The sequence below is a fragment of the Ascaphus truei genome, chromosome 1 (assembly GCF_040206685.1).
Source record: "Ascaphus truei isolate aAscTru1 chromosome 1, aAscTru1.hap1, whole genome shotgun sequence".
NCBI lineage: Eukaryota > Metazoa > Chordata > Amphibia > Anura > Ascaphidae > Ascaphus > Ascaphus truei.
This window is the reverse complement of record NC_134483.1, coordinates 168931244-168946500: the sequence shown is the minus strand read 5'-3', so window position 1 is coordinate 168946500 and position 15257 is coordinate 168931244. Positions and strand designations below refer to the sequence as shown.

Genomic DNA, 15257 nt, shown 5'->3' with positions numbered 1-15257 from the left:
ACAAATGCAGCAACAAAAGGGCTAATGGAACATTTTAACATGCATTTTTTTCTGAATTGCTGGGGAGGTTTAACTAAAAGTGTCCTAGATTGTGTTTATTGGGGTAAATAGCCAATAAAACAACAATCCTGAGGTGGCACTAAGATAGGATACAGACTCTACTAAGTCAGCCAGGCAAATCCTCAAAGTCTGATCGTAAAAATTTTATGGCCCCTCCTCAGGGCTGGTGCAAGGGTATTTGGCACCCTAGGCAAACCTCTCCCCCCTCCTCATCCTCTCACTACCCTCCTCATCCTCTCACCCCCTCCTCATCCTCTCACCACCTCCTCATCCTCTCACCCCCTTCACCTCTCTCTCACCTCGCCCCCTCATCCTCTCTCTCACCTCCCTCCTTTTAACCTCTCTCACCTCCCATCCTTCATCCTCTCTATCACCCCATGTCATCTTCTCTTTCACCTCCCCTTCATCCTCTCTCAGTTCCCCCTTTCATCCTCTCTCTCACCTCACCCACTTCATCCTCTCGATCACCCAACGTCCGCTTCTCTTTCATCTCACGCCCTCTTCATCCTTTCTCTCCCTTCCCACCCCCTTCATCCTCTCTCTCCCCTCCCTCTTTTAATCCTCTCTCTCACCTCCCTCCCTTCCATCCTCTCTCTCACCTCCCCTTCATCCTCTCTCTCCCCACCCACCCACTTCATCCTCTCTCTCACCTCTCTCATCCTCTCTCTCACCTCCCTCCCCGTCATCCACTCTCTCATCTCCCTTCCCGTCATCCTCTCTTTCACCTCCCCTTATCCTTTCTCATCTCCCTCCTTTAATCCTATCTCTTTCACCTCCATCCCCTTCATCCTCTCTCTCACCTCCCTCCCTTCATCCTCTCTTTCAACTGCCCCTTCATCCTTTATCACCTCCCTCCTTTAATCCTCTCTCACCTCCCTCCCTTTCATCCTCTCTCTCACCTCCCCCCTTCAACCTTTCTCTCCCCTCCTGCTCCCTTCAACCTCTCTTTCTCCTTCCTCCTTCTCCCACCCCCCAGTTAAATGTCTTACCTGGCTGTGGATGTCCTCCATGCCACAGGTGGTTGTCACCAGCCCTGCACTCACTTCAAGATCCGACAGCCCATATCCTCTGCCACAGCCACTGACCTCTCCTCTGCTCCCATGAGTCCCACTGCTACTGCCGCCATTGCCATCATCCCTCGGGTGCCCTCCTCCTCTGTACACTTCTTACTCTGCTTCCATGAGTCCCGCTACCACCACCTTCACCCTCACCCCACTGCTGCTGCTCCCTAAAATGTGCCACCTTAGTCACCTAGTGGTTATACCGGCCCTGACCTCTTTAAGCCAGAGGGGATCAAAAGTTAAATATTCTTTTCCTTAAAGATTGACTAAATATCCAATATTTGGGATCTGATATAATTCCCAAGAATAAATAATTTAGTGCTATGTGAAGTCAGGCAGAGGAAATTATACTCTATATGCTGCGAAATGTTATGATGCATCGGTATCAGATACATATTTTGCTCTCAAAGATTAAAATGATCGCCATCAACATAGATGTCTAAACATGTATTTTGATCATCTGAATGCAAGAAAAGGGGTCACATTATTCTAGGAGTAATGGCTAGAGAGTTATAGGTTATTTTATACTCTTTGCTATTATTAGTTTTTTTTTTTTTTTAACTATTCTCTATCCCCTGTCATAAATGTCCCAAGAGATGAATGAGTGGGAGTTAAGGACACACCCACAAAAGGTGGGGGTCATCTTTGTGACAGAGGCAAAGTTTGAGGATAAAAACCATGCATTTGGGATATCAAATTGGAATTCAACATAGCCCTCTCATTTGATTTCCAATTTGATATTGCAAATATCAATAAACACCTGGATTCTCTTATTTTATCTTCAAGCCCTCTTTCAAAGATCTGATAATGTTCTGTGGTAACAATTAGATTTTCGGTTATATATCCTGTTATTATCTAAAACTCTGCATTTATATATTGTATGTTATTTTAACGTTCTTTTCTGTAAACAAGCACCGTACCATTTTTTGTATATTAAATCTAAAATGTAATAAGTACTGACACAATTTGCTACACTTGGTTTTTGTATTAATAAATATGGGACCAAGTACCCCGCAGTTAAGACCTTCAATTATTTTTGATGGTGGAAGCATAATAGAGGTGTGGTGTGAAAATGTTTGTGGGGATATTATTCATTTTGAGGGCCCTGCAGGGAGCTAAATGAGTCCGCAGGATAGCTAGAAGTATTAACCCTTTTCACACACACAAATCAAGTGTTCATAGGTGGGGCATATTTGACAATATGTATCCTCCTGACTTTCAGTTAAAAAAAAAAAAAAACACTCACATAGCCAGAAAGTTATTCCACAAAAGAGAGGTGATATTCAGGCAAAAGATTGCTACAGCAAACATACATTGGATGTAGGAATTGAGAGCTTTCAGCAAACATGGAGTTAATAGAGATTGTGATTGGAATGTGATTGGAATGTGCTTCTTTAAATGGCTAAGAATTTGTATTTATTTCCTATTGGTTTATTGAAGTTGAGTATTGCTTTAAACTAATGGAATGTAATTTCCAGTTATATTGATTTTAACTTTTTGTAAACAAGGTCCAATAATTTTTTTATTATTTCTTTCAGTGACTACCTAATTTACAGACTCAACTAGAATTGTTTTAGTTCTAACAGTTACAGCCAATAAGACACAATCGCAATTAATCTGTGGATTGGAGATGTGGTTTGAACCACAATGAGAGACAGAGAGAAGACACACTTACAGTAATTGCTGTTTGTCTATATTCCAGTTGTTGACAGTGAGGGGACGTTATGGTACACTTAAATTTGAGCCCTGCCTACTACTGGATATGCGACTGTCTGCAGGGCTGCTGACGGGGGGACAGTCAGAACTGCTTTCCCGGTTCCGGTCATTAATGGGGTCCTGCCCCCCTGCCAGCGACACTTGAATATATTGCCTGCACCTAGTCTGGCAAGAAGGGCACTCATCTTCCCCAGGCCCACCCTGAAGGGCCCTCCCCTTCATCAGGCCCCCCTGCAAGCCCTCCCCTTCCCCAGGCCCCCACAGCTGGCCGACACACACCTGGAAGGATGAATTGCCCAGGCTCTCATTCTGCTGGCTTCCACCCCATACTGCAAGCCCATCCAAAGGCCCCAGGTAAGCCACTGACCCATTACCCCCTCCCCAGGGCAGTACTTCATTTTACCTCTTCCCTGGGCCCAGTACCCCCTTAAACACTCTTTCCCAGACCCAGTACCCCAATATACCTCCCATTCAAGGCCAAGTACCTCCTTATACCAATATATGCAGGCCCAGTATCCCTACATCCTCCCTCCTCAGGTACAGTACCTCATTTTACCCCGCTCCACAAGCCCAGTATCCCATTATGCCCCCTCCCCAGATCCAATACTCCTTAACCCCCTCAGACTCAGTACCCCATTATACCCCCTCCCCAGGCACAGTACACATTACCTCCTCCCCATTACCTTCTTATATCCTGCCCCTGGCCCAATACCTCCTTATATCCTCCTGGCCCATTACCTCCTTATAAACCCCCCAATCCATTACCTCCTTTATATCCTCTCCCATACCCATTTCCTCATACCCTCCCCTGACCCATTGTCTCCTTATACCCAGCTGAAATATTACCTTCTGATTCCCCCAAACCATTATCTCCTTATATCTCCTCTCCCCTACTCACAACATCCTTATAGCCCCCTCCCCCATTCGAATACCTCCTTATATCCCCCCAGGTCCATTAACTCCCTATATCTCCTCTGGTGCTCATACTCCCCCCTCGTGCGCATGGAGGCCCTGATTCATATGTTTGTCCTGGGTCCATCGGTTTTTGTTGGCGGCCCTAGTGCCTGCATTTTCCTTCTTCCTCATTAGGCTATATATACAATAACTACTGTTACGTCAAAGCACTGGTGATTTTATTCAATATATGTTGGCTCCTATGGGGCCTATGCTATAAACCTCGATAAGCTCCTTATCGAGGACTTTTCGGACAAAATGCCTACTGCTATTCAATAAGCCTCGATAAGTGGGCGATAAAGGCATGAATCTACAATTTTTTCTGCCATCCAAAACACATCGCCAGGTGAGCGGCGATAAGCCACTTATCGGCATGTTTATTGAAGCTAATCGTGGCTCTATAATGGCGAGTTTCTCCCCAAATTCTCACGCCAGGAAAAGTTGGCATGAGGCTGGGGAGAAACTGCTGAGAAGGTATCGAGAGAGGATATTAGAAAGAAAAATGCATTTTTTCTGCAACGGATTAATGCCGGGAGTCTCCAAAGCTGATACCCATTAATATCAGCACTGTAGGCCCCTGACATGAATCCCATACAATAAAAATGCATTTACAGGCAACTTCATTACCTTAGCGGCTAACTGCTAAGGCAATTAAGGGGTTAACTACAAGCACCATGTTAATTGGGGGTAGCAGGGGTGGGTGAAGGTGGTATTTGGCCCTTGGTGGGTGTTTAGGCCTTGTGGGAGGTTGCGGGTGGATTTAACCCGTTCATTACATTAGCTGTTAATACCACTAAGCTAATGAAGTGGTTAACACTTCCTGCTACCACCCGGTAGGCCTAAACATCCATCCTTGAGGCTACTGCCCCCTTCACCAATCTCTCTACCCACATTAAACAAAAGAATACACAACAACCCTACTACCCACCTCCTCTAATCCCAACAACCCCCTCGCCCCCACCCACCAACACATACAGTACAGTCATGGGCAAAATTACTATTATCCAGATATTAATAATAGCTCATTTGCCCATTCAAAAAACATTAGCCAACCTGCATAAATAAAGTAAATAAAATGTTCTACTAACCCCTGCCATCATCAAAGGCATCCTCATCAGCATACTTCAGGTATATGTCCTCCATGGGCAGCAAGAGTACATGAAAAAATACAATCTAATGGCGCCTAACCCCCTAATCACTTAGCGATTAATAACCGATATAGTAATTAAGGAGTTAACCCACCCTCCCCTTCTACCCCCCCGGGAGGCCTAACAACCCACCCCGGCCCCACTATACCCACCCTCTACCCATTGATTGGCACAGTGGTTCATCATACCAATATAATATGGGCATAATCAGCCACTATAGCACTCAATGGTCAACCTAATACAAATTCATTAAGGCCAAAAATACACAATAATAAAAGAAATACACAAGCACCTAAACACCATAACAATAACATAATTTAAAAGCCTAATAGTACACATGAGTAAAAATTATCTATCACCAAAACAGCAAAATAATAAAAATTATGTTATTCTAAAACACAAGAATTAAATTAAATAAACACCTATCCAACCAATTCAAGAAATAAAGCCACTAGTCAACAGATCAATTAAATAAATAAAACTACAAGTCAACAAATCAATTAAATAAATTAAACCACCAGCCAACAAAACTGCTAATTAATTTAAACCGCTAACCAACCCTAAAATCTACTGAACACAAGTCATCCAAATGCCAAACAATTTAATCAAAATAATAAACAGAAATAGAAAAAATGTACTGTACCATGTGATATGCCACATTAGTTAAAAGGATATGACATCACTTTAAGGGATGATGTCACATCCTTAAACTAATGTAACATATTACATGGTACAGGAACCAATGGGATTGTCTTCAATCCCATTGGCTGTAATACCATGTGATATGAGCCATGTGGTTTTAAGGATGTGACATACCTCCCTTGGAGATGACGTTACATCTTTAAAAAATAAAAAAAGAGGCGGACGCATGATACAGCATCCAATCGGATTGGAGCTGTACCATCTGACACTAAAATGTGACATCACAGGCCATATATAAGGTGTGTTACGTCTCATTTTAGCTTAAGAAGACAACGTGACAACATCCATTGTGGATTTAACATAGGGTACTTTGGATTGAAAGAAAGAAAAAAGAAGATTAAAGAAAAGAAGAAAATAATGACAGATGGATATAGAAGAAGGTGAAAGAAGATCAAAGAAAGAAGATTTTTTTACCTGATGCAGATCTTCAAGGAGGATGGAGACAGATTGCGGGAGATGACGTCATGGATCGAGGGCTTCCTGATACGACAGTTGGAGGAAGGTGAAGACTTCGAATGGTAAGGAAAATATTGAATGTAGGTAATTGTCTTTTTTTCAGTTTTATTGATTGTATTTATTTATTTTTATGTTTTTGATTGCCCATTGGCTGTTAATGTTTTAATCTGTGCCCCTTTAGGATACAGATAAATACAGTGATAGGCAATGTATTTTTTGGCAAATGCTTGTTTTGAATTGATTGTTATTTTTTCTATTTCTGTTTATTGTTTTGATTAAATTGTTTGGAATTTGGATGGCTTATTTTTAGTACATTTTAGGATTGGTTAGCGGTTTAAATTAATTAATAGTTTTGTTGGCTAGTGGTTTATTTATTTAATTGATTTGTTGGCTAGTGGTTTTATTTATTTAATTGATCTGTTGGCTAGTGGTTTTATTTCTTGAATTGGTTGGATAGGTGTTTATTTTATTTAATTCTTATGTTTTCGAATAACATAATTTTTATTATTTTGCTGTTTTGGTGATAGATCATTTGTATTCATGTGTACTATTAGGCTTTTAAATTATGTTATTGTTATGGTGTTTAGGTGCTTGTGTATTTCTTTTATTATTGTGTAATTTTGGCCTTAATGAATTTGTATTAGGTTGACCATTGAGTGCTATAATGGCTTATCATGCCCATATTATATCGGCATGATGAACCACTGTACCATTCAATAGGTAGAGGGTGAGTATAGTGGCGCTGGGGTGAGTGGTTGGCCTCTTGGGTGGGTAGCGGGGAGGGTGAGCTTACCCCATAATTATAATAGCGGTTATTAATCGCTAAGGTGATTAAGGGGTTAGGGGGTTAGGGGCCATTAGATTGTATTTTTTCATGTACTCTTGCTGGCAACGGAGGACATGGACCTGCAGTATGCTGATGAGGATGCCTTTCATGATGGCAGGTGTAAGTAGAACGTTTTATTTACTTTATTTATACTGCCGCTAATGTAATGAAGCAGTTTTAATAGAAATGTTTATACAAGTGTGCATGAACTGGGGGTCTCCGGAGCACAACCGCATATATTTGAGGTCCGGGCCCCCTGCTTCCTGAGATACAGGCCCGTTATGAGGTGCCGCTATCTCCTATGCATTTACATCCCACGGTCACGTGACGCGAGACATTTAAATGCATAGGAGATCCCGACACCCCATAACGGGGCCTGTATCTTGGGATGCAGGGGATCCCCGGACCTAAAATCCATGCGGTTCTTCTCTGGAGACCCCCTGCTCACGTACACAAGTATTAAAAATGATATTAAAACACTGCCATCGATGGCGAGTTATGCGCAGGGAGAGGCGTCTTTCTCTGTGCAGCTCTCTATGCAGCTGGGACAGATCGCCGGGTGAGCCCTTTTGAGAGAAGGGAACATCACGTTGCTGGCTACTCGCCAGTTTTGGGCATTTGCTACTGCAGGTATTCGAGGCTTTCTGTGAGGATCGGACATAGGCTCCGGTCCAGAGTTTGATTCAAACTTGCTGCAGGCTTCCCTCATCAACTCCTGCTGTAGGCTTTCCTCATCAACCCCTGCTGTGTGCACTCTGCACAGCAACGAATCAGCACTCTGTGTTCACTTTCAGCTTCTGCTGACCAGCAGTTCAGCGATTGGCTGTTTCACCCTTTATATGCTCAGTCTTTGCTTCTGCAATTTGGCTGAGCATAAGTTTGTACCGTGTGATGTTGTGCTGGTCGAAAGCACCCTGTCCGGTCTTGCTGTGCTTTGTGTTTACTTGCAGTTCTCCTGGACCCTGGCTATGGATTTACCTACTACCCTTCTGTCTCCTACCCTCGATCTTGGCTTGGATACCTACAACACCAACTTCTACTACCCTTGACCTCGACTACGTGACCCCTACTACTCTCATCTATCCAATCCTGACCCGGCTATCCATGACTACACACCTGCATTCCGAGTGCAACTTCGCGCCTCCAGGTCGTGCTTCTATATCTCCACTGAATACAGTGATAGCAACACTCAAAAAACTGGCGGCGTAACCGAGCCTGCAATTTTTTTTATGAAGGCTTATAGAATAGGCCCCTATAGTCTTTTGTTCGGGGTAATGAAGTTTTTTTTTGCAGTACACCACAAAACTATAGCAGTTTCATTAAAAGATTGGTTAATATTCTGTTTGAATAGTCTGACTTATATTTAGTGCAAATAAGAAAACTTTGCACAATGTTTTAACACACATAGGTACAGATTTACTTAAGGGTGTGAAGCTTTTCACTTGAATTGGAGTTATGTGGTCCTGAACTTAGCACCATTTACTAAATCTGAGTCATGGCATAGATTACAGCCTTTATTTATCCACACTAACATTTACATAAGTACGATTCAAAATTAAAATTAAGCTTTCAGTGGCAATGTCTCACACAAATTGGAATGGAAATTAAGAGTAATAAACATTTCTGAAACTATAAATCACTGGAATAAACAGCTTCCCGATAAACAATACAACACTACAGTATGTTCCTTATTTCTGTCATAGCCCTGTCTTTAAAATGCTTTCCCATTTTGACCAGTGAAGTTTCTTGTCTGGAACACTTATTCACTTATGGATGCTACTAGCTAACACGATGGAAATATTTGAAGTTTCCACTTTGCAAAACTAGTGCATCAATGCATCAAAACAGCACCAATTGTGTTGGGGGTTTTTTTGTTTGTTTTTTATAAGTAATTTAGTATATTTTGTTATCATTTCTCATTTTTGTAGCTGTACTGTTGCTGCTACGCAACTTTAATAAATAGCCCATGCAAAGTGATACAGCTGTGCCAATTTTTCCTCCAGTATTGGTGTAAAGTACCTAGTGAGTGAGTTGAAAATGAATATTTTCCTTGGATATGGAATTAGACATATCATGAATGGTATTTTGGTAAAACACAGATCCATCTTATATTGTTTTCATTTAAGAATCACTAACAGAACAAATACCAGAGAAATACCAGACTTATTTTAATAGTGCAGCCTCTCCTACCACTTAATGAATGTATTATATGTACTTATTCTTGCTAATTATATATATATATATACTTCACTAATGATTGCAGACATGCAACTCTGCACCGTAGGGGTGAGTAGTAATACTCTTTAAAACAACATCAAAATTACTCAGCCTCAAGAGAAAAGAAAGAACATATTGGAACACACTAGATAAAAACATAATATTACCGTCATTTTCGGAGGCAACTAGTTTTTTGTGTTTGGGCATCACTGCTGTTCTCCTGGTGGATGGTTTCACCTATTTAATGTGGAAGCGTTACTCTTAGAAAGGATGGTATTAGGATAAATGTCTAGCACTTCAGTACACTTTTATCTGCCAATGAAAGGATGCTGGTGTCATTTCACTTGTTGAAATATGAGAATGTACTAATTTCCTATCTCATTAACTTTTCATGAATGTTTAGTTTACCACTTAGAGTTGCAGCGCTAAGGTCAAAAGGGTAAAAAGTTTCCTTTGTTAACTTCTGACGAACAAAGCCAAATTAAAATCAGAATGTTTTTTTTAACGACATACATATATTTGTTAATTGAGCTTCTTACTTCAGTGTAGTTGGCTGAAATCATGCCCAAAACATTCATCTTGCTCTAAAAGCTTATTAAAGGTTGGAAAGTACAGTAAGTGTCCCCAGATAAATTAGGTCAAATTAATTACTAGATATTTCAATGACTTTTTACAATTGGTATTGCAACCTTCAACATGAACTGCATGGTTTGGGCTGCATTTTGGAAAACCTTCATCTTATAAGCTGTATAAAATAACTTTAACAACTCATTGTGGTATTTATAAACAATGTGGATCTGTACTCTTGTTGTTTAAACCCCATAACATGCATATAAAATAAAGATGCCAAGTGTTTACATGTTACAGTCACCACACTGTCTTGCCAACCCATGAGATATCCCAACCATGCATCTCACATGAACCTCTAAATAAATGTTACAGTATCTGAGTGAAGACAGATATGAGAGTGATACACAACGATCAATTGCCTTGATGCTGCCAAACAGCTTCTAAGAGCTTTCAACCTCTCACTGTTAGAGACAGGGTTCTTTATTGGCCATCAGATAAGTGCATGTTACATCATCATGGTAAAAAAATCCTTTATATTTTATACATGTACGAAACAATAGTAGGACTTATCTTCTTCAGTATGTAGCCTACAATAACGCAATGATTTCTGGTCTTTTATACAGGTAGCATGGTATTTTCACTAACTGCTCCTTGGTTACCAAATACTCATAATATAGAATGTAAAAGTAATTTTAATGTTACTAATATGTCTTGACTATTTCTCTCCAAGTTTGTTCAAACTACTAGGGATATAGAGGTTTCAAATGATACTTTACTACCTCTTCCTATGTCAACAGTTCATATAGCTTATTATCAGTGTTCTTGCTTTGTAGATGGTTTTGTTTGCTTTCGTCACTCACAAATTGTTGTTGTTCTACAGTCAACATTTCTGTCTGGTGACAAAGATCTAGTCAGTGGACGGAAACACTGACATTAGTAATAATAATATTAATCAAAATAACCACTGTTTTCACACCAGATGCCTTTTTCATTTACCCTTCCCACCTCATATAGCTGAAAACTCTTAACATTGGTTTCCAAGTTACAGTATTGCTGTCATACCAGTGTAACACGTGTACCTCCACCCTCTGGGAGATACTGCTTTAGTTACAAGGTATTGTGGTGCGGCGTACCTGTGAGGGTCCAGGAGAGCTGAGCTGTCTGCGATGGAATGGAGACCAGAACAGGCTTTTGATGACCTGATGTTCCTCAAGGTGTCAGTGCCTCCGGCTTAAGTGGCATCCAGGGGTTCTGGAAGTATTTCCCACCAAAGCAACTCTTTTACACCCCTGCCCAACAGACTGGGACATCAGGCAGGGGTATGTAGAATAGAAAGGAATTTATTTAATCAGTCACTGTAGATGGTATAATACAGTGGATACAGGGGTCTCAGAGGATCCCAGGCCTCTGGAAGGTGCTTTCTCAAGCATTGTGGAGCCTTAGATCTTCTATACCAGCTAGCCTATGAACTACTAAACATGGGTTTTAGTATATATTAGAAACATTAGGATTAATTCATTACAATTTGAGAAAATATATACATTATATCAAACATGTTGTATCCAATACATAGTTACATAAAAACACACAATCCTAAAAGAATACTTTTGGTTAAAAACTGGAGTATATATGGCAAAGAGTGAAGTAAATGTGTGGAGGGGGGACAGGAGGGTGGTGAGGGGCAGAAGAGAAATAAAGGGGGAAGAGTGTTGGAGTGGGGCGAAGGGAGGTTAAGGGTAATAAATGGAGGTAAAGAAGAGGATAAAAGATGTTGGAAGAAGTGAACTCAAAGGTGCTGACAAGAATAAGCAAAATGCAAGAGACTATATGGTTTAGACTGGTTGACACCATGGGGTATAGAATGAAAGACTTAGATGGACAATTCATCAAGATTTATTTTTCTTCTTTTTGTAACCGTGTTTCTCTTTTCCTATTTTTAGAGTTTTTTGGTATGCCGACTGTATAAGATGTTCATTATATCCCTTGTGTATGAACCTTTCACTGAGAAATTCTGATTGTTCTTTGAATGTTGTATCGTCCACACAGTTTCGTCTTAAAAGAAGGAAATGGCTGAATGGAATGTTATCAATGCATTTATGTTTATGGCCACTAGTCGGATGTAGGAATGAGTTGACACTGGTGCTTTTGAAGTGGGTTTTGGTAAAAAATACTATTTTTTTTTTTAAATGTATATCTCCAGATCAAGGAAGTGTGAGGACTCTGGATTCGCAGCACCCGCGCCCTGGTCCCTCCTCGCCTTCATTAACCCCCGCTGCCGTGGCGCGCACTCCTCGCTGGCGTCACTTACCTCCGGCGGCTCTGGGGGTTCCCCGTCGTCCTCTGCGGTCTCGCGCTCCTGCGGGATCTTCCCTCTCTCATGCGGCTGCTACCGTTTACGAGCGCGCGCCCGTCTCTGTTACAGAGCACGCGCAGGACTCTCTTAATTTATTCACTGCTCCTGCAGTGAGGCTCCGCCCCAACACACACAAGGATCAATCAGGCATAAAGAATACTCATCTGTATCCTCCTTTGGACAGCCTATCCAGGACAGCTCCATGCACTCCTCCAGGCCTGCCTCCTCTTCCTATTGGTCAGCCACGCTTTATATTGCCTGTCCTGCCATTCAGTCATTGCTCGACATAGTTTCCACTAGGATCACTATTCTGGCATTCTCTCTCTCATTCACTCAGGTTACGACTTGGCTTGGCGGACGTCCTTCTCTGGCTCTCGACCCCTGCTTGGACAACGACCTACCGGAATTTTCCAATCCCTGACCTTGGCTAAAACGGCAACGACGACGGCAATTCTACACCGGTACCGGCAAGTATTGCTAGCTAAACGTCACCTGGCCTGGCAACGCCAAAATCACCACACTCCGGACACGCTCCTTTTGCTGCGGGTGCATGCCCATATACGTTCCTCACCTCAGTAGAAGGGACGGGTCTGGTCTGCGGGCAGTACCGGCGTAACATTATGTCGAGCCCACAAGACGCAGACCAGACTGATGTGGACTCTATGATGATGGCCATGTATCAACAAATCCAGGCCTTAACGGATCAAGTGGTTCTCCTCTCCCAACAGGTACAGGACCTATCTCCACAGGCACCACCTGCGTCTGCGCCGCCGGCGCAGTCCGATTCTACTTCCACTTTGTCCTCAGCTCCGAAGATTCCGGCTCCGAAGCCCTACGCAGGGGATCCCCACGCTTGTCGCGGCTTTCTCAACCAGTGTGAGATCCAGTTCGAGATGGCTCCACAACTGTATTCTACTGGTCGGAAAAAGGTAGCTTATGTATACAGTCTGCTCACAGGTAACGCACTGGCATGGGCTTCCCCGCTCTGCGAACTGCGACCTGAGATTACCTGAGATTACGCAGTCTTCAGACGTGACTTTCGACAGGTCTTCGATACCCCCGCACGACAAGAAACTGCTTCTGATTCCCTGCTGCACCTTACACAGGGACGTCGGCCTGTGGCCCAATATGCCTTGGAATTCAGGACCATAGCAGCTGAGACTCGTTGGGGTCAGGAGGCCTTAGTCTCCGTCTTCTGGAATGGCCTATCGGATTCCCTGAAGGATGAACTCGCCTCTCAACCCATGCCAGGACTGCTGGAGGACCTCATCACCCAGGCCAATCGTATGGATCAGCGCCTTCAGGTACGCCGCGCTCAGCGTCAGCAATCCCGGTCTACGCCTTTTCGTGCTTCCTTCTCCAGGTTTTCTACTACCCCGAGACCCGCTTTCTCTCCGCTGCCTGCGCTGGAAACTCCAGAGCCGATGCAACTCGGAGTCCAACAACCTCAGGTGCCCTTGCGACAGCTTCGCTCAGCTGGAGAGTCGTGCCTTCATTGCGGATCTTCTCAACAGCGTACCTGTGACAATCCACCACCTTCGGGAAACGACCAAACCCAGTGAGTACGAAGGGGCACTTTCTGGGTGCTAAATCTCCTTGCCCCCTACTCAGAAGGGAACTCCCCAAAAGATTGACCATTCCCGTTTCCCTTTCTGGTCCTACCTTCCGTACCTCCACAGCAGCGTTTATCGATTCCGGCGCAGGAGGGAACTTCATGGATCAGACATTTTCTGAACAAAATCAGATCCCACTTTCCAAGAAGAACTCCCCCGTTGCCTTGGTCGGGATTGATAATCGTCCTCTCACTCCGGCATATATATCCTTGGAGACCGGACCTATCACCCTTTCTACTCATTCCCACGAAGAGACCGTAGGCTTTGACGTGATTCATGCCCCGGGTACACCGATTACGCTCGGACTGCCCTGGTTACAGAAGCACAATCCGCTCATCGATTGGGTATCTCCTAATCCCATTGACTGGAGGTCAAGGTCAGAAGAATCTTCAGTGTCTACGGAGCGACCGTCCTTTCTTTTAGCTAACACATCCAATTCTCAGAGGGAGTTACCTTCTCCTTACGCTGAATTTTTGGACGTTTTTAGCAAGACGCAGTCTGAGCTCCTACCTCCTCATCGTTCCTACGATTGTCCGATTGACCTGGTACCCGGATACACCTTGCCAAAGACCAAATCTTACCCTCTCTCGTTGCCCAAGACGGAAGCCATGGACGAATATATTCGTGAGAACCTTAAGCGGGGCTTTATACGTCATTCCAACTCTCCCGCGGGGGGCGGATTCTTCTTCGTCAAGATGAAGGATGGTACTCTCAGACCATGTATTGATTACCGGGGTCTGAACCATATTACGGTGAAAAATCGTTATCCACTCCCACTCATCTCCGAACTCTTCGACAGACTTCAGGGGGCCAACCTCTTTACCAAACTTGACCTCCGTGGGGCATACAACCTCATCCGCATCCGAGAGGGCGATGAATGGAAAACTGCTTTCAACACCCGTAGTGGACACTACGAATACCTAGTGATGCCCTTCGGTTTGTGCAATGCACCAGCAGTTTTTCAGGACTTTATTAATGACATCTTTCGGAATGTTCTCAAACGTTTTGTCATTGTCTACCTGGATGACATTCTTATTTTTTCCCAAAACTTACAGGATCATATCATTCACACGAAGTTTGTGCTTTCACGCCTCCGAGAGAACCGGTTATATGCTAAAATGGAGAAATGCCTTTTTCACCAGTCTACCACTTCCTTTCTTGGGTATATTATCTCCAACAGAGGCTTAGTCATGGACCCAGAGAAGCTGAAAGCCGTCATGGATTGGCCGCAACCCAATTCCCTCAAATCCATTCAACGATTTTTAGGTTTTTCCAACTATTACCAGAAATTTATCCGTAATTTTTCTACTATCATCGCTCCTATCACTACACTGACCAAAAAAGGGGCAGATCCTTCATCTTGGTCACCAGAGGCAGTCTCGGCTTTCAAAACACTGAATCAAGCCTTTGTCTCCGCTCCCATCCTTCGACATCCGAACACTAATTTCCCATTCACCCTAGAGGTTGATGCTTCGGACTGTGGGGCAGGTGCGGTTCTCTCTCAGAAATGTTCTCCCCAGGACAAGCTTCACCCTTGCGGGTTTTTCTCCAAAAAGTTTTCTCCTGCAGAAAGAAATTATG

General features: G+C 43.1%; 1 protein-coding gene across 1 annotated transcript in view; it reads right to left on the bottom strand.

The window, feature by feature from the left end:
• Nucleotides 1-1186, bottom strand: part of LOC142489660 (transmembrane channel-like protein 1) — a 94640-nt gene extending 93454 nt beyond the window's left edge. Inside the window, exon 1 of the mRNA XM_075590837.1 lies at nucleotides 1104-1186. Coding sequence (XP_075446952.1) covers nucleotides 1104-1186 — 83 coding nt within the window. The remainder of the gene's footprint in view (nucleotides 1-1103) is intronic.
• Nucleotides 1187-15257: the final 14071 nt, after the last annotated feature.